Consider the following 18,225-nt stretch of genomic DNA (forward strand, 5'->3'; position numbering starts at 1 on the left):
CCTGTTTATTTTCTTTAAATAAAGACCTGCTGTTAATTCCAAGGTTATTAATTGATATATTAATTTGCATACACCTGTTTAGACGTCAGCATTTTTTTTGTTCAACAATTTGAAAGTGTCACTGTATCACCCTCATTAATAATCTAATGTAAATATTAATATTCACATCTTTCAATATACATACTTTCAATTTAAGGCATAAAAAAAAAAAGATTAATTCATCCAAGTTTTGAAGAAAGTTCAGTTCAAAGTTTTATATATATACACACACACACATATATATATATATATACACGCGCACACACACACATATATATATATATATATATATGTATATGTGTATTCCACTGAGTGAATCAAAAATACAGCAAATTGTATTTCACAATATTTCTGTTTTTACTGTATTTTTGATCAAATAAATGCAGCCTCGGTGAGAAGATATTTTTTAACATCTTTATTCCAAAGTTTGACTTGATGTATACAATTTATACAAAGTATTATAAAAAAATTACAAAACTGAAATAAAAACTATATAGACATTTAAAACACCAACACTCATTTAACTTCATTTTTGGAAGAAAAAAAAATATTTCCATCTTTATATCCAGTCATTTTAAAGTATAATGGGAACAACATGAATAACTGGTGTTACTTTTTTCAGGGTTTTTAAACATTTATTTTAGTTTATGCTGACATTTTAAAACACCAACACTACTAAAACGTTAAGTAAAAATATTAAAAACTATTAAAAGTATCTCTCTTTTTTCATTTTATGAGAAAAATACATAAAATATACAATTATTCTAAAGATGGAAATATATATATACAGTCATGGCCAAAAGTATTGGCACCCTTGGTAAATATGATCAAAAAAGGCTCTGAAAATAAACCTGAATTAATAATTTTGATCTTTTATTTTAAAAATTCACAAAAATCTAACCTTTCATTGGATAATAAGAATTTAAAATGGGGGAAATATCATTATCAAATAAATGTTTTTCTCAAATACACGTTGGACACAATTATTGGCACCCCTATAAATTCTTATGAGTAAAATATCTCTGAAGTATATTCCCATTCATATTCACAATTTTGAGCACTCCAGAGTGATTATGGCCATGAAATCATCCAGCCATGGCTTCCTGATTCACAGAAATATAAATAGGAGGGAAAACAAAGCCCAAATTCCCTTAATCATCATCACAATGAGAAAAACCAACGAATATATTTCTGATGTGCAGTAAAAGATAATTGAGCTTCACAAATTAGTGAAGTGGCTTTAAGAAAAGAGCTAGAGCAGGGCAATAATTTGGAGTTGTGATTGATAAGTAGAATTTCTCAGACCACTTTGCTAAAACTGCCCGGTCCTGCAGATTTGCATTATACAATATTAAGAAGATCAGGCCCTTTCTCTCAGAACATGCTTCACAACTCCTTGTTCAGGCTCTTGTTCTGTCCAGACTTGACTATTGCAATGCTCTCTTGGCAGGTCTTCCAGCCAATTCCATCAAACCTCTACAATTAATCCAAAATGCCGCTGCAAGATTAATCTTTAATGAGCTGAAAAGAACGCACATCACACCTCTGTTCATCAATCTGCACTGGCTACCAATAGCTGCTCGCATTAAAATTCAAGGCATTAATGTTTGCCTACAAAACCACCACTGGCTCTGCACCCCTTTACCTAAATTCATTACTTCAGACCTATGTGCCTCTAGAAGCTTGCGTTCTGCAAGTGAACGACGCATTATTGTTCATCCCAAAGAGCCACAAAATCACTTTCACAGACTTTTACATTAACTGTTCCCTCCTGGTGGAATGACCTGCCCAACTCAATCCCAGCAGCTGAATCCTTAGCCATCTTCAAGAAACGGCTAAAAACACATCTCTTCCATCTTTATTTGACCCTCTAACTCTAGCGCTCTCTATTCTAATTCTATTTGATCTATCTGTCGTCTTTTTGTTAAAAAAAAAACACAAACACACACACACACACACTTGACCCTCTATCAATTGCATATTTATTCTCTAACTGCTAGCTTTTCTTGTAAAACTAACACTAGCTTTCTTTTTTCTATTCTGTTTCCTTTTTTTTTTTGCTATATTCTATCTACTCGTTTTCTTTAAAAAAAACAAAAGACAACCTTTCTACTTGTACTGCGTTAGGCTAACCAAGACTTGTAATAGCACTTGCATGTTGTTGCTCTTTTGTTGGTTTTGATTGCTTCTAATGTCCTCATTTGTAAGTCGCTTTGGATAAAAGCATCTGCTAAATGACTAAATGTAAAATGTAAATGAAATTAAGAATTTCCAATCAATATAAAATGTTATGAAGCTGCCTGGAAGAGGACGCGTGTCTATATCGTCCTAATGCACGGTGAGGAGGAGAGTTTGAGCGGCTAAAGAGACTCCAAGGACCACAGCTGGAGAACTGCAGAAAATAGTTGAGTCTCGGGGTCAGAAAACCTTTTTAAAAAAAAAAGTCAAACAGCAGCTACATCAGCACATGTTGTTCAGGAGGGTTTCAAGAAGAATTCTCCTCGCTCAGACACGACTGGAACTTCAAATGGGACTGGCTTCTATGGTCAGATCAAACTCAAAAAGCCTATATTTCTGCTGGAGGTCCTGGACTTCTTGTTTACAACAGATCAAATACCAACAGATAAAAAATCAATAAGTGACTGACTCTGTTAGAAATATTATAATGGGCCATGTTTGGATCTTCCAACCGTACAATAATCCAAACACAAACCTCAAAATCAACACAAAAATGGGTCACTGAGCACAAAACCAAGCTTCTGCTGGCCATTCCAGTCCTCTGACCTGAACCCTGTAGAACATGAGTGACCTGAAGAGAAGAAGCTGTGAATCTGGAGTGATTCTGGATGAAGGAATGGTCTCTGATCTCTTGTCAGGTGTCTCTAACCTCATCAGGCATTATAGGAGAACATTTAGAGCTGTTAAACTGGCAAATGGAGGTTTCAAAAAGTATTGAATGAAATAAAATTTTAATTGTGGCCAATGTGTATTAGAGAAAAACATTTATTTCATAATGATATTTCCCCCCATTTTAAATTCTTATTATCCAATCAAAGGTTAGATTTTTGTGAATTTTTTAAATAAAGGATTAACAATGCAGATTAATTTTCACAGCCATCTTTGATCATATTTACCAAGGGTGCCGATATTTTTGGCCATGACTGTATATATATCCATCTTTATTATGACTGGAAAAAATATACAATTATTCTAAAGTTTTTCCCTTTATTTTCTTTTTTGTTTTAGTTATGTCGACTCTTCTCTTAGTTTGTGTAAAATGGACCTTTTATGGAAAAAACAAAACAAAAACAACAACCAAGACAAAAAAAAAAAAGTTTAATACAGTGATTGATAACCGTGGCATTCTGGGTAGTGCCATGTGCTCTGGATCTCAGTGCGGGTCAGTAAGAGCGTTTAACCCTCGATAGTGAACACGTGCTGCTCAGAAGAGAAACGGATGGAATGAAACACGCGACTCGGGCTGATGTCCGTCAAACACTCGAGGATCCGTGAGGAATCACTAACTAGCTTCTTGTGACCCAGCTGTTGAGCTCCAGCAGACTTTATGGAAACAAACGCAGCGGGTTCAGCGGCGGGACGAAGCTCAGAACATCAGCTGGGTTTATATCATAACAGTCAGGATTTACTGAAGCGCAGTATAGAGAGTCTCTCTCGTCCAGCCTGACGGGTCAAACACACCTCTCCGTTCAGTCCTGATTTACCCAACACATCCACGATCTCTTCTAGAGGAGACAAACACGAGTCCAGATCAAAGCCTGTACAGATACTGATGCATAAAATATCAAATAAAATGTGACCCTGGACCACAAAACCAGTCATAGGTGTCAATTTTTTTGAAATTGAGATTCATACATCATGTGAAGGCTGAATAAATAATCTTTCCATTGATGTATGGTATTTGGCTCAGATACAACTATTTGAAAATCTGGAATCTGAGGGTGCAAAAAAATCTAAATATTGATAAAATCGCCTTTAAAGTTGTCCAAATGAGGTTCTTGGCAATGCATATTACTAATCAAAAATGAAGTTGATATATTTACGCTAACCCAAACTTACAAAATATCTTCATGGGACATGATCTTTACTTAATATCTTAGTGATTTTTGGCATAAAAGAAAAATGGATACTTTTGACTCATACAATGTATTGTTGGCTATTGCTACAAATATTCCTGTGCTGCTTATGACTGCTTTTGTGTTGCAGGGTCCAGAGATGCAAAACTTACTAGAAGTTGCCAAGTGGTTATCAGTCTTACTTTTCCAATACAAACAATACCTTTTCATAACTGAATATAAAAAGTTATGACGTCTACAACCGGCCCCAGTTATTTATTTACACTTGTAAGATCACAAGTACCCTTGAAAGACCTGAAATTAAATTGAACTGAAATTAAAGTGAAACACACCTGGGTCGTTCTCTGACACGGTCACCAGATAAAACAGGCCGTGATCTGACAGCAGCTGTGGAATCATGGGAAAGACTCGATCCATCACCTCTCGACCGCGGATCCCGCCGGCCCATGATGCCTCGATCCCGCGGCTGCCCACCTGAGCACAAAACTCACTTGACTCATGATGATGTTACACATTACAGCATCACATGCACCGCTTACATGTTCAACTACCAGCTCTTAACTAGTCTCACATGGAGAGTTTAAGAAGAATCTCACTTAAAGTAAAGGGCTATTTAACACATAATGAAAACTAAAATGATTAAAACTCGTTTTTGTTAATTGAAATAAAGCTGTAATTGAATAAAACTTAAATATTAGACAAAAAAATGTAAACTTAAAAAAATTAACTATTAAAACATGTTCTCTTTAACTGAAATAAAGAAATAAAAATTATAAATACAACACATATTAAAAAAAAAAAAAAAAATGTATTGAAGACATATTTCTGTTTCACAATATTTCTGTTTTTACCAAATTTTTTTCTCACCTTGGTGAGCAGATTTGTTTTTGACCAGTATATATATATTATAAAATGTATATAACATTTAAATAAATATACATAAAATAAATTAAAGCCAATTAGAAATATAAAGAAACAACGAATAACAATGACAAAAGCACATCAAAATGAATAAAACTTGCATTACTAAAATGAAAACTGCAAATATAGAAATACAAGCTAATTAAATATTAATAAATTCTATACTATTAGTATATAAATAATAGTAAAATAACACTGCAATGACAGTTTCCTATAAAATCTAATAAAAAAAGCACATAAATAAAATGAATATTTAACATTTAACAACGACAAACCTTGGTTCAGCACTGAGGCCAATCAACAACTGGCTGAAGACCTGAATGAGTTTTACTGCAGGTTTGAAAAGCAAAAGCCTGTTCTGACACCCCACACCAGCTCTGACCGTCTCACAACACAGCCATCAACACCCTCCCCCCCCCCTACTGTTTCTCAACCTGCTAACTGAGTGGTCCTGATGTTAGCTTCAGATTAGATGTTAGATTTATTAATTTACTTTTCTTTTCTTTTTTTAATGTGTTTTTCAAAGGATAATTGATTAAAAACATTTGAATTTTAATTTAAGTTTTAATTTTATTTATGAAAAGGAAAGGGAGAACTGTAGCTGAAATAAAAACAAATATATATATATATTTTAAAATCTCATTTATTGTTTATTTTATTTTAAGTAATTTTTTGTTTGTTTGTTTTTTGGTTATGGTTTTAGTTTTCATTATAAAAACCCTGGTTTGACTATACAGCATTAATATGTCATGACAGACTGAAATATTTTGATTTCTGCATCATTTCTGGAGCTGTTGGAAATGTTTTCTTCACATTCACTTGTTTACCTCCTCTGATGGAGTGATGACGTACGGCGGATTGAAAACAAGCACGTCCACTTTTCCATTCAACCTCGGCTGAAGACACTGAACCTGTGAGACGAAACCAACATCTGAAATAAAGTCAAACAAGCTTAAGACATAAACAGTGTTGTTACTGTTAACTGTCACTGATATACTATTTTAGTTTTTGTTAATATTTTAAATTAGATTTTTATTTTTTGTTAGTTATTTTTAGTAATTGTGTTACTACACTAATATAACTATAACTATATATATATATATATATATATATATATATATATATATATATATATATATATATATATATATGCTTGTTTTAGAAATGTTTTGCTTTTATTAAATGTCTCTGGTTTTAAGTGTTTTTTTAATTTTATTTTTAGTACATCGTTAAAACGAAAATGAGAAATGTTGCCTTGGAAACTAGCTAAAACATTTTTTTAAGTCTTTTAATATGTTTTATATAATGTATATTATAATATGTTTTCAAGTAATGAAAATGTGTTTTATGGTTTTCATCTTTCCTTTTATTTTTAGTAAACAATAACAACCCTGTTGTTAACAAAAAATAAACAATAATAACAAACTCATTTTCGGTAACTGATATAAAAGGGAAATTATATATATATATAGACCCTGGTGGTCTAGTGGTTAGGATTCGCGCTCATCGCCGCGGCCCGGGTTCGATACCCGGTCAGGGAACCATATACGCTGAAGAATTCGGTTTTATTTTCATATTTCTTTTGGTAGTCAGTTTAGAGGTTATAAGGATTGTTTTGTTTTGTTTATTTCTTTGATTTGGGTGACACTCTGTTTTTTTCCTGTGTTAAATTTCCCAATTTCTTTCTCCTTTTGTAAATGTTATTTGTATTTGTCTACAAGGCGCCCAGTAAAGATCTTTTTCTTGCCATCTACTATTCTCAGGACCATCTTTGATCCGCACCACATCCAGTAACAATTGTCTCATATAAATGTTATGGTATCATCCCGTTTTAACATCAAACACGTAACATTTATTGGTGGCAGCGGTGGGATAATATGATCATTCCTTTGTTGGGATGATATGTGAGATGTTGTTGGTGTGATGACGGATCAACCCTGAACAGAGTATTGTTTGAATGGTAAATTGGAGGCTGTTTAGTAAATGTGTCGAACGTAACCGGTATGGCTGATTTTGACTTGGAAAGTTTTGTTAGTGCACCAACTGTCGAACAATTAGATGCGTGTAGAAAGGATGATTTGTTGAGAGTCGCTGAGCATTTCCAAATTTTAGTTTCTAGACAGCAGTTAAAACGAGATATTAAGAGAGTCGTTGTGCAGCATTTAGGGGAACGAGGGGTGTTGGTGTTGGCTGGTAGTTCACCTGGCGTTGACACTCGCTCTTCTGGGTTAGGCAAGGGGGAAGCGAGTGGAGCTGCTGCGGCGGAGGGTTCCGAAGCCAAAGCTGCTCTGCCGCCCTTCGAACCTTTTTCTCCGGCTGGGTCTGGAGGTGATGCTCGCTTAAAGTTACGTCTTGCGAGACTTCAGAGTGAAGAGCGCGAGAGATTAGCGGTCACGCCGAAAGGGAACTGCGACTTGAAATCCGTCGGCTCGAAATCGAGGCCGATACGCAAATCAAGTTGCGAGAGCTTGAACTGAATGCAGCCAGAGACGCGCCGGTTCCACCTGTGCAACTTGCGCAGAATGCTGCACCTCCGACTGACTCTGGACCAGCTGGGCGTACGTTTGACGTGAGTAAACGCATATCTCTTGTACCTCCATTTAGAGAAGCTGAGGTTGATTCTTATTTTAATGCTTTCGAACGAATTGCCTCTGCTTTACAGTGGTCTAGAGATGTTTGGCCTTTGCTTCTGCAGTGTAGGTTAATTGGAAAGGCTCAAGAAGTATGCGCTGCTCTGTCTTTGGAAGACAGTTTGGATTATGACGTTGTTAAAGCGGCAATTTTGCGAGCATATGAACTTGTACCTGAAGCGTATAGGCAACGTTTCAGGAATCATAGGAAAAATTCAGGTCAGACTTTCGTAGAATTCGCTAGAGAAAAATGTGTATTGTTTGACAAGTGGTGCACATCGAATAAGGTGTCAGATTTTCATGCGTTGCGCGAATTAATCCTCTTGGAGGAATTTAAGAGTTGTATCCCTGATCGCATTGTGGTTTACCTCAATGAACAAAAAGTAATTTCTTTGTCTCAGGCATCTGTTTGTGCTGATGAGTTTACATTGACTCATAAAAATGTTTTTACTTCGGTTCGTACTGAGAAAGTTTTGCCTGTTTCGTCTACTTCAAAAGACCAGTCGCGTTTGAAAAGTAATGCTACAAAAATTAGAGAGGATAGGGAGTGTTTTTATTGTCGTAAAACCAGACATGTTATTGCTGATTGTCTTGCCTTAAAACGCAAGCAACAAAGCACTGGTCCTAAAAATGTTGCCTTTGTGCAAACTTTTGATATCACTGATGCTGAGAGTGGTGAAAAGCTTGATGCCAGTTATCAACCTTTTCTGATTGAAGGGTTGGTATCTGTTGATGATAAGCTTACAAATCAGGTGAAAGTAACCATGCTTCATGACACTGGCGCCCAGCAGTCCTTCATAAGGACGGACGCGTTGTCTTGTCCTGAGCAAACTTTCTGTGGTAGTCATGTGTTGGTCCGAGGTATCGAAATGGGTACAGTAAAAGTTCCTCTGCATCAGATTTATTTAAAATCAGACTTGTTTACTGGAGTTGTGAAGGTTGGAGTGTGTGACAAATTAGCTGTTTGAGGCGTGAACTTCATTCTTGGCAATGACATAGCTGGTGGGAGAGTTATGTCTTTGTTGGAGGTTTGTGATAAACCTGATTTGTTGGATTCCGATGAACTGTCAGAAGAGTTTCTGAAGTTTTTTCTGTCTGTGCTATTAGACTTATTTTCAACTTTTATGGCCCCTACGTTTGTGAACGATGTGTTAAATCTGTCTTTTCAAGTTTAAACAACTTGAAATTGCACGTAACACGTGATAACCTTATCGCTACTCAGCAAGATGACTCCACATTGCTTAAATGTTTTTCTTCTGTTGTTTCTCCAGAGGTGGCACAGGGGAGGAAAACTGCTTTTTGCACGGAGAATGGAGTGTTGATGCGTAGATGGTGTCCGGACGATTCAAATGACTCTGAATGGAATGTGTCAAGCCAGATTGTTGTTCCCGCATGTTACAGACAAATGATACTCTCTCTGGCTCACGACCATGATTTATCCGGACATCTGGGTATTAAAAAAACATACCATCGAATATTGAAGCATTTCTTCTGGCCTCGATTAAAAACTGATGTTTCGAAGTACTGTAGAACGTGTCAGATCTGTCAATTCTCTGGTAAGCCGAATCAGACTATTCCGCGCGCTCCATTGGTTCCTATTCCGGTTCTGGGGGAACCTTTTGAGCATGTTATTGTTGATTGTGTGGGTCCATTGCCCAAAACAAAAACTGGTAATCAATATTTACTGACAATAATGTGCGCAGCGACGCGTTTTCCTGAAGCGATTCCGCTAAGGAAAATCACGGCGCCTGTAGTAATTAAGGCGCTGGTGAAATTCTTTTCATTGTTTGGACTGCCCACAGTTATACAGACTGACCGAGGTACAAATTTTATGTCAAATCTTTTCGCTCAAGTGTTAAAAACCTTGAAAATTTCTCACAGGACTTCGAGTGCGTATCACCCAGAAAGCCAGGGTGCCTTAGAAAGGTTCCATCAGACATTAAAGGCTGTGCTTCGTAAATACTGTATGGACACTGGTAAGGATTGGGACGAGGGTACACCTTTAGTTTGCTGTTAGGGAAGCCGTACAGGACAGTTTAGGATTTAGCCCTGCGGATCTGGTATTTGGTCATTTTGTGAGGGGTCCAATTAAGATGCTCAAAGAGGACATGTTATCGGTGGAGACAAGTGTCAAAATGAATGTACTGGATTATGTCAGCAAGTTTCGCGAACGGTTGCATCAGGCTTGTTCTGCGGCAAAGGAGGCGTTGAAGAATGCACAACTTACAATGAAGAGTCACTTTGATCGTAAATCTGTTCTGCGCGATTTTAAAGAAGGTGATGAAGTGCTGGTTTTATTGCCAGTTGTCGGTTCTGCTCTTTCTGCACGTTTTTCGGGACCGTACGAAGTGCTGAAAAAATTGAGTAACACAGATTATGTCATTCGCACTCCTGATCGCCGAAAGAAATCACGCGTATGTCATGTGAATATGTTGAAGGCGTTTCATGCTCGAGAGCCGTTGTTGAAAGATGTTGCAACGGTTAAACAACCTGAAGTCACTAATGCACCGGTTATTGCACTAGTCTGTGACGTTACTCCTGACAATGAAGATGATGGAGTAATTATTAGACACACGCACCAACAGTGCGCTAGGTTTAAGAACTCTGAGATTTTAGCTGACTTAAATTCTCACTTATCTCATTTGACTGATACTCAGAGACGGGACATTAATGAGTTGATCGGCTCTTTTCAGTCACTTTTTCACGATGTTCCTTCTTGTACCACTGTACTTAAACATGACATCGATGTTGGTAATGCTGTCCCGGTGAAGCAGCATGCTTATCGAGTTAACGCTCTGAAACGTTCTGTAATGAAAACCGAGGTAGAGTATTTGCTCGAAAATGGGTTGGCGATGCCAAGTTGTAGTCCGTGGAGTTCCCCATGTCTACTCGTAACTAAGAGTGATGGATCTGCTAGATTCTGTACAGACTATCGAAAGATAAATGCACTGACTGTTCCCGACTGTTTTCCTTTGCCGCGCATGGAGGATTGCGTGGACACCCTTGGACCAGCAAAATTTGTCAGTAAACTGGACTTGTTAAAAGGCTACTGGCAAGTGCCTTTAACAGCCCGTGCCTCGGACATTTCTGCTTTTGTAACTCCAGACGATTTTATGCAATATTGCGTGATGGCATTTGGCATGCGCAACGCACCGGCTACATTTCAAAGACTTATTAACCTCGTATTAGCAGGAGTTCCTAATTGTAATGCTTATTTGGATGATCTTGTGATTTACTCTACAGATTGGTCAGAACACGTTTCAACTCTTTATGAAGTGTTTACACGCCTTGAGAATGCTTCTTTAACGTTAAATCTTGCCAAATGTGACTTCGGTCAAGCCACCATCATGTACTTGGGTAGGGAAGTGGGTCAAGGACAAGTGCGACCTATAGAGGCGAAGGTGAGCGCTATTGCGGAGTTTCCGGTCCCTGCTTCGCGTAAAGAACTGCGCAGATTTTTAGGGATGGCTGGTTATTACCGGAATTTTTGTAAGAACTTCTCTACAGTTGTTAGTCCCTTGACGTCACTTATCAGTCCTTCGCGCACATTTTTGTGGTCAGATGAATGTCAGAATGCTTTCGAGAATGTTAAGGCTTTGTTATGTAGTATTCCTGTCCTTGCAGCACCAGTGTACGAAAAAGCCTTCAAGTTGGAGATTGACGCAAGCTTTGTTGGCGCGGGCGCAGTGCTTATTCAAGAAGACATCTACGGTATTGACCATCCTGTATGTTACTTCTCACGAAAGTTCAACAAAAGCCAGTTGAATTATTCTACTATCGAGAAGGAAACCTTAGCTTTACTGTTGGCATTGCAGTATTTTGATGTATATCTGAGTTCAAGCAATTTGCCAATAATGGTATTTACTGACCACAATCCTTTAGTATTCCTGTCTCGTATGTATAACCAGAATCAGCGGCTGATGCGCTGGTCGCTGGTTGTCCAAGGTTACCACCTGATTATTGAACACAAGAAGGGTTCAGAAAATATAATGGCTGATGCTTTGTCAAGAGCGTAAGAAAAAGGAAATTGTTAAAACTATGTGTTTTTCTTTTAAAATCCATAGTTTTGTCTTAAGGGGGGGGAGTGTTACGTTCCACGTGTATTTGTGTATATTGTTTTGTTTTTCTCGCTCTCCTGTCTTTTTGTACTTTGATTTGCTCCGCTTCTAGGTCGATGTTTATTGGTGGACTCGACTGTCAATCATCATTCTGACGTCACGATGTTCTGCCCATCCCAAGTGCCAGCTGTATTTGAGGACGCAGGTTGATTGTGTGTGCGTGCGCCACACCAGCGTACCTTGTGCTTCCAACGCGATCAGCAGTCTTGCGTCGACACCAATTGTCTCCCGAGGCTTAATGTATTTTGCCTTAAGGAGTTATGCTGTGCTTTATTTGTAGATTTGTTTATTGGCTATTGACTTGTATCGAATCCTTTGGAAAAGATCACGCCGATGTGGGTGTTGGAGTTTCAGTCCTATCATGGGTTAAGTTCAAAGTAAAGGTTGCATTTTAGCGCCTCGAATCTGCTTAGTCAAATGTGTCTATCAGTGATGATTTGAATACTTAGTCAACTGTTGTGATATTGTTTTCTTGTCTTTGATTAGGTTAGTTTGTACTTTGTTAGATTAGATTTCTGAGTGTTACGCCACCCCTGTATTTTTGTTTGTAGTTTAATGGAGTTTAGTTTGAGCGTCGTATACGCTGAAGAATTCGGTTTTATTTTCATATTTCTTTTGGGTAGTCAGTTTAGAGGTTATAAGGATTGTTTTGTCTTGTTTATTTCTTTAATTTGGGTGACACTCTGTTTCTTTTCCCTGTGTTAAATTTTATAATTTATTTCCCTTTTGTACATATTATTTGTATTTGTCTACAAGGCGCCCAGTAAAGATCTTTTTCTTTGGCAATACTTGTTCTCAGGACCATCTTTGATCCGCACCACATCCAGTAACAATTGTCTCATATAAATGTTATGGTATCATCCCGTTTTAACATCAAACACGTAACATATATATATATATATATATATATACACACACACACACACACACACACACACGTATGTGTGTACTAAAGAAATCCATTTTTTTGATAATTGAATTAAAGCAGAACTAAAGTAAAATATAAATGAAAAAGCACTAAAATGGCTAAAATGGAAAAACTTAAAAATTTTCTATAGTACTATAATACTTAAAAAAATAAATAAATAATAACAAAAGCACATAATACATAACTCCTAAAATGAAAACTAAAATACAAAAATAAAAAGCTAATTTAAAGTATAAAAAAACACTATAATAAAATAAATAAATAAATAAAATACATTATGTAAAAATTAAATAAAAAGTAAAATTTCAAATATATAAATAACAGAAAGTGTGCTTGTGTGTGTCTCACCAGGTCAGTGATGACTGGCTGCAGCTGCAGGTGATTGCGGTGAGACGTCTGCAGTGTGCACTGCGCAGCCGCTGGATTCACATCAGTGCAGCTGCAGAACAAACACAGCCAGTGAGTTTCATTAGTGCAAACAGAGAAGAGCCGACGTGATCCATCTATACTCACAGATACAGCGCTTCAGGCCCGACCACAGACGCGAGGAAAGCCGAGACGACTCCAGACCCGCTGCCCACCTCCAGACACACAGACGGCCTGATCAGAGACACACAGCGGGCCTCATTTATAAAAGGTTGCTTATCCACCTTATTCTTCCTGTAAGAATGGGCACGACTTTTTGTAAATTCTATGAATCCTGCTTCCGGTCTCATTGGCTTCCAACTATTTTTAGCTGTACAAAGCTGCTCTTTTGCTGCTTGATATTGCAAATCAGTGTGCCTTACCATATTAATCTATTATCTTAATTATGAACACTGGTTTGTAGCGCAAACACTTTTACCGTTTACTGCACGTTGCAATTCTACTCGTTATTTTCCTATAGTGGCTAATAAACCGTAAGTCTCGCCCATAGGCTTACTTCCACTCTGAAGAATAAGGTGGATAAATCGTCCTAAATTTGTTCATTTCTCAAAAGTGCATTAGTGCGATTCACAAAAACACTGTACTCCTCTCTTGATTTGACATCTATAAATCGCAAATGATCTTGAAATTGTGAGCTGCTGACTGGTGTCATATCTCCACCTTGTAAACACCCCCTAATTAATATCATTAGCATATGTGACCCTGCAGCACAAAAGCAGTTATAAGCAGCACAGGTATATTTGTAGCAATAGCCAACAATACATTGTATGGATCAAAATTATCCATTTTTCTTTTATGCCAAAAATCATTAGGATATTAAGTTAATCATGTTCAATCAAGATATTTTGTGAATTTCCTTCCATAAATATCAAAACTTAATTTTTGATTAGTAATATGCATTGCTAAGAACTTCATTTGAACAACATTAAAGTCAAATTTCTCAATATTTAGATTTTTTTGCTCCTCAGATTCCAGATTTTCAAATAGTTGTATCTCAGCCAAATATTGTCCGATCCTAACAAACCATACATCAATGGAAAGATTATTTATTTGGCTTATTTATTTATTCATATGATATGAACGTTCCCGTGGTTTTAAGCGTGCACACTCTGAGATCAAATTTGTTCGTACGCACGCATTATAAATGAGGCCCAGTGAGTCGAGAGACTAGTAGCTTCACCTGCTTCCCTTCAGACGCTCAGCGTCTTTCTCCAGAGCGTCCATCAGCAAGAACGAGTCTTCGGCCGGTTCATACACGTCTGCGAAAGCGTCACAGCCGGCCGGAGCGTACAGAGGCGTCGGGTACATGACAGCAGCAAGGCCTGATGGGAAAAATAGGGATGTATCGGTTTCATCAATATCGTGGTATCATCATATATTAGGGGTGTAACGGTACACAAATATGACGGTTTGGTACGTACCTCGGTTTTAACTTCACGGTTCGGTATGATTTCAGTACAGCAGGGGGACAAACTAAACTATTTATTTATTTATTTTTTAAATAAACAATGGTTTACTGAACAAGTTGCTCTTTCTTTAAATACATTCAGTTATAATTTTAATTTTCTTAGTGATAAAAATCTACCTCAGCTTATGCTTTAAACTATAGGGAGCCCATTTACATCATAAGGTTACAATTAACAACTTTACCCAAACTTAAATTTAATTACTATTTATTTTAAAACTCGTTGGCTCTGTATAGTAAATGCTGCTCCATCTGAAAGCACATGCTTTATTAAAAAGCACCACATTTAATAACATGTTTTTACTCCAAACTGTGACATGATGTGGCTTCTTACACAGAATAAGGCACGCAACATATTTAATAGAATTCTAAGTAGTGATAAGGCTATGTCTATTAGCATTGCATTATGGGAGATCATGTATACTTTTAAAGTGCCCCTATTATGGGTTATGAAAGGTTCATATTTTGGTTTTGGGATCCCCAACAACAGGTTGACATGCATGCAAGGTCAAAAAACACTTTCATTGTCTTATAATATGCATTTATTTTACTTTATTTGCTCAACGACTCCCAAATGATTCGTTCATCGATTCATTTTTCCAAACCACTCCTTTGCGTGACGCTAATCTGCGGTGATTGGTGGATTTAATTTAAAGCAATGTTTGTGAGCGCAGTGCTGCTTTGTGTACAGCGTTACCACGGAAACAGCTATTTTTAACGCTCCAACAGCGGCACCTAGTGGCAAAGAATGAATTTGCATTTTCATTCAGACCAACGCGAAAAGACCAACAAGTGAGCGGACAATATGTTAATGTTTCATGTTGACTTCAACATGAAATGGCTTGGGATTCGTTTTAAAAACGACTCGATTCAATGATTCAGAGTCGACTCTTTCTTTTGAGAGACAATAACTTTATACACGGTGCACTTTCAGATTTAAAACTTTGCAGGATGTTTTCATTCACTTAGAGTTGTGTTACACACTGCATGAAAGATCATTTTCAAAAATACATAATAGGGGTACTTCCAAGTCTTCATTTGTCTTTTTTTTCATTTTTTAATATCGCAATAAATATTGTACCATGGACTCCATATCAAGATATTATCACACCATGAGATTTTGATATCGTTACATCCCGAGGAAAAAAACAATGCAAGTTATTAGTGGGGTTCACAAACAAGGTCCAGTTCTGCTGGTTGGGTGGTCAGACGTTTCTGAACAGATTTCATGCGCCTCACGCGCTGACGAACCCGCCGCAATCTGGTTTTAAGTGTCGTTTCACACGCAAACGCCTTGATTGGGGCTTTTATGGATTTATTTTCTGAGCTCTGGCACGCCGGAGCGCTCGATGGTGTGAATTTTAAAAGCCCCGAGCGTGTAAAATCTGCTCTGAAAACAAGCGGATTAAGAGAGGAGAAGTTTACAATGACTTAATGAAGTCTATAAATGCAGCAGCATCCGTCTGAACATGTCACATAAACCTGCTTCCAAACATCTGGAATAATTTCTGTCCTTTCATACAGCCAGCATAGAATATACTGTGCTGATAGCATGGTACAGTGATGGTAAGACTAAGGTACTTTGATACATATAGGCTATATATATATATATATATATATATATATATATATATATATATATATATATATATATATATATATATATTAGTGCTGTCAAAAGATTAATAAAAGTTTTTGTTTACATAATATATGTGTGTGTTCTGTGTATATTTATAATGTACAAATGCACACACGTGCATGTATATATTTAAAAATATTTACATGTATATATTTATATAATTAATATTATATTTATTATACAAACATAACGTTTCTTAAATATATACATACATGTGTGTGCATTTATATATACATAATAAATATACACAGTACACACACATATGCGATTACTTGTTTGACAGCACAAATATAGCTATATATTAATTGATACTGAAATAAAAAATTTTCCACTGAATGAGTACCATATTAATTTACTATGGTATTTTCAAGACACTTCAAAGAATACAGTAAAAAAACTGTACTTTTAATAGGAAAACGTTAAAATTCAGTCAAAATTATGACATGAAAAGTAATACAATTTAGTATCGCATTTTATATTTCATAATTATATTTTATTTATTAATTTGTGTAAATTATTTTAATTTTTATTTATTTTGATACTGAAATGCATGTTCCACTGAATGAGCTTAATTTGTTTACTACGGCATTTTCAAGGCAAATACTGTATTACATGTCTAAAAAATAGGGAAATTAAATCAGATTTATGCCATAAACAGTAATGAAAATTCCTCACTTAGTATGTCAATAAAGTATCATGTTTTTCTCTGTTTTTTGGTTTGTTTTACTTCATATATCAGAATTTTATATCTATCTATCTATCATAATTTCAACTGTCATAATTGTGTTTTTAATATTATTATTTATTTATTTTCTTTGGTACAAACTATGGCACTTTAACATAGCATGGTACTTTTAATAGGGAAGCATTAAAAATTCAGCTGTTTTAAAATTCCCTTCTGTCATGCATTATAAAAGGTACTTTACCATAGCGGTACCATGTCATTGTTATATATTTTTTGGTAATATATCACAGTACATGGAAGTTATTTAAATATCTCACAGTACATAACATAATTATCATATTAATATACGTGACATTTACATGATACACAGAACAGCATTAACAAAAAAGTACCAGGGTAATGCCATGGATTTTTGGAGATAGTACCATGATAACACAACAGTATTGTTTTATTACTTTACTGTAACAAGTAAAGACCATGGTTTGTGAATCCTGTAAGCAATTGGCACTATGGTATGTGTCGGAATACTATGGTATTACCACCTTTTTTGTAAAGAGGGGACTGACGCGCACTCATAATCGTTATTTATAATATTTTAAACTTTTTGATACAGGCATGTATTTTAAACTTTATATTAAATATGATAATAAGGTTGTTTCTTACCCTGCCTGCTCCAAGCGCATGATTTTCAAACACAACAGCGCGTGGACTCGGTACACAGCACTTCCGGTTACTGTCACAAGTGCATTATGGGAGTCGTAGTTTTTCAACATGGATTCGTATTCCATGACCCCGCGTCGATTTTCTGTATGTGCATCATAACGAAAATATTATAAAAACAACTTAAGATCGATAATTTACTCTTTATGGTAACGTGAAGACAGAGTGTATATTATTTTCCATGTTTGTAAATCCCAAATCAGTGACACTGAAAACCTGTTTAGGGATTTTCCTCAGTCCACAATTCTTGTATGTGCAGTTTTATACATATATTGTCATATACATACATATCAGAAATAAGTACTTTTATTTTGTCAGTGCAAACGTGAGCCGCTCCAGATGGCCCTAGTTAGAGCGTCCATGTGCTGTTTTACCTTTTAACAGCCCTGCAAACTCTCAATTATAGATACAAGAGAGACTCATAAAAGACAAGCAATAAAACATGTAATTTTGCATGCAGCGAGTGATAAGGCAAATGACTCACTTTAATTTAGGCATTCCTGGATCTACAGAAAGGCCAGAGCTTTACAGGGGCCAGGATGGGGCCCGAGGGGGCGGAG

At 36.4% G+C, this 18,225-nt stretch overlaps 1 protein-coding gene across 2 annotated transcripts; it reads right to left on the bottom strand.

The window, feature by feature from the left end:
- Positions 1-439: 439 nt before the first annotated feature.
- Positions 440-17,731, bottom strand: n6amt1 (N-6 adenine-specific DNA methyltransferase 1). Of its 2 annotated transcripts, none has more exons than XM_058777207.1 (7): positions 17,609-17,731; positions 14,337-14,478; positions 13,244-13,330; positions 13,079-13,169; positions 5,882-5,965; positions 4,466-4,607; positions 440-3,782 (listed from the first exon to the last, which is right to left on the bottom strand). In XM_058777207.1, exons 2-7 carry the CDS (start codon positions 14,462-14,464, stop codon positions 3,676-3,678), a joined length of 639 nt encoding a protein of 212 aa, XP_058633190.1. In that variant the 5' UTR covers positions 14,465-14,478; positions 17,609-17,731; the 3' UTR covers positions 440-3,675. The 2 variants fall into 2 exon arrangements, with proteins under 2 accessions (XP_058633190.1, XP_058633180.1); XM_058777197.1 differs by having other exon boundaries at positions 13,244-13,390.
- Positions 17,732-18,225: the final 494 nt, after the last annotated feature.

This window comes from Onychostoma macrolepis, chromosome 01, assembly GCF_012432095.1.
Source record: "Onychostoma macrolepis isolate SWU-2019 chromosome 01, ASM1243209v1, whole genome shotgun sequence".
Taxonomy (NCBI): Eukaryota; Metazoa; Chordata; class Actinopteri; order Cypriniformes; family Cyprinidae; genus Onychostoma; species Onychostoma macrolepis.

Excerpts from the sequence above, each read along its gene's own strand:
- n6amt1 (XM_058777197.1), bottom strand. The coding sequence starts at position 14,464 with ATGTACCCGACGCCTCTGTACGCTCCGGCCGGCTGTGACGCTTTCGCA. Across the intron at positions 13,391-14,336 it reads GAGCGTCTGAAGGGAAGCAG|GAAGAATAAGGTGGATAAGC; the intron begins GTGAAGCTACTA and ends CCATTCTTACAG. Across the intron at positions 4,608-5,881 it reads TCATCACTCCATCAGAGGAG|GTGGGCAGCCGCGGGATCGA; the intron begins GTAAACAAGTGA and ends TTTTGTGCTCAG.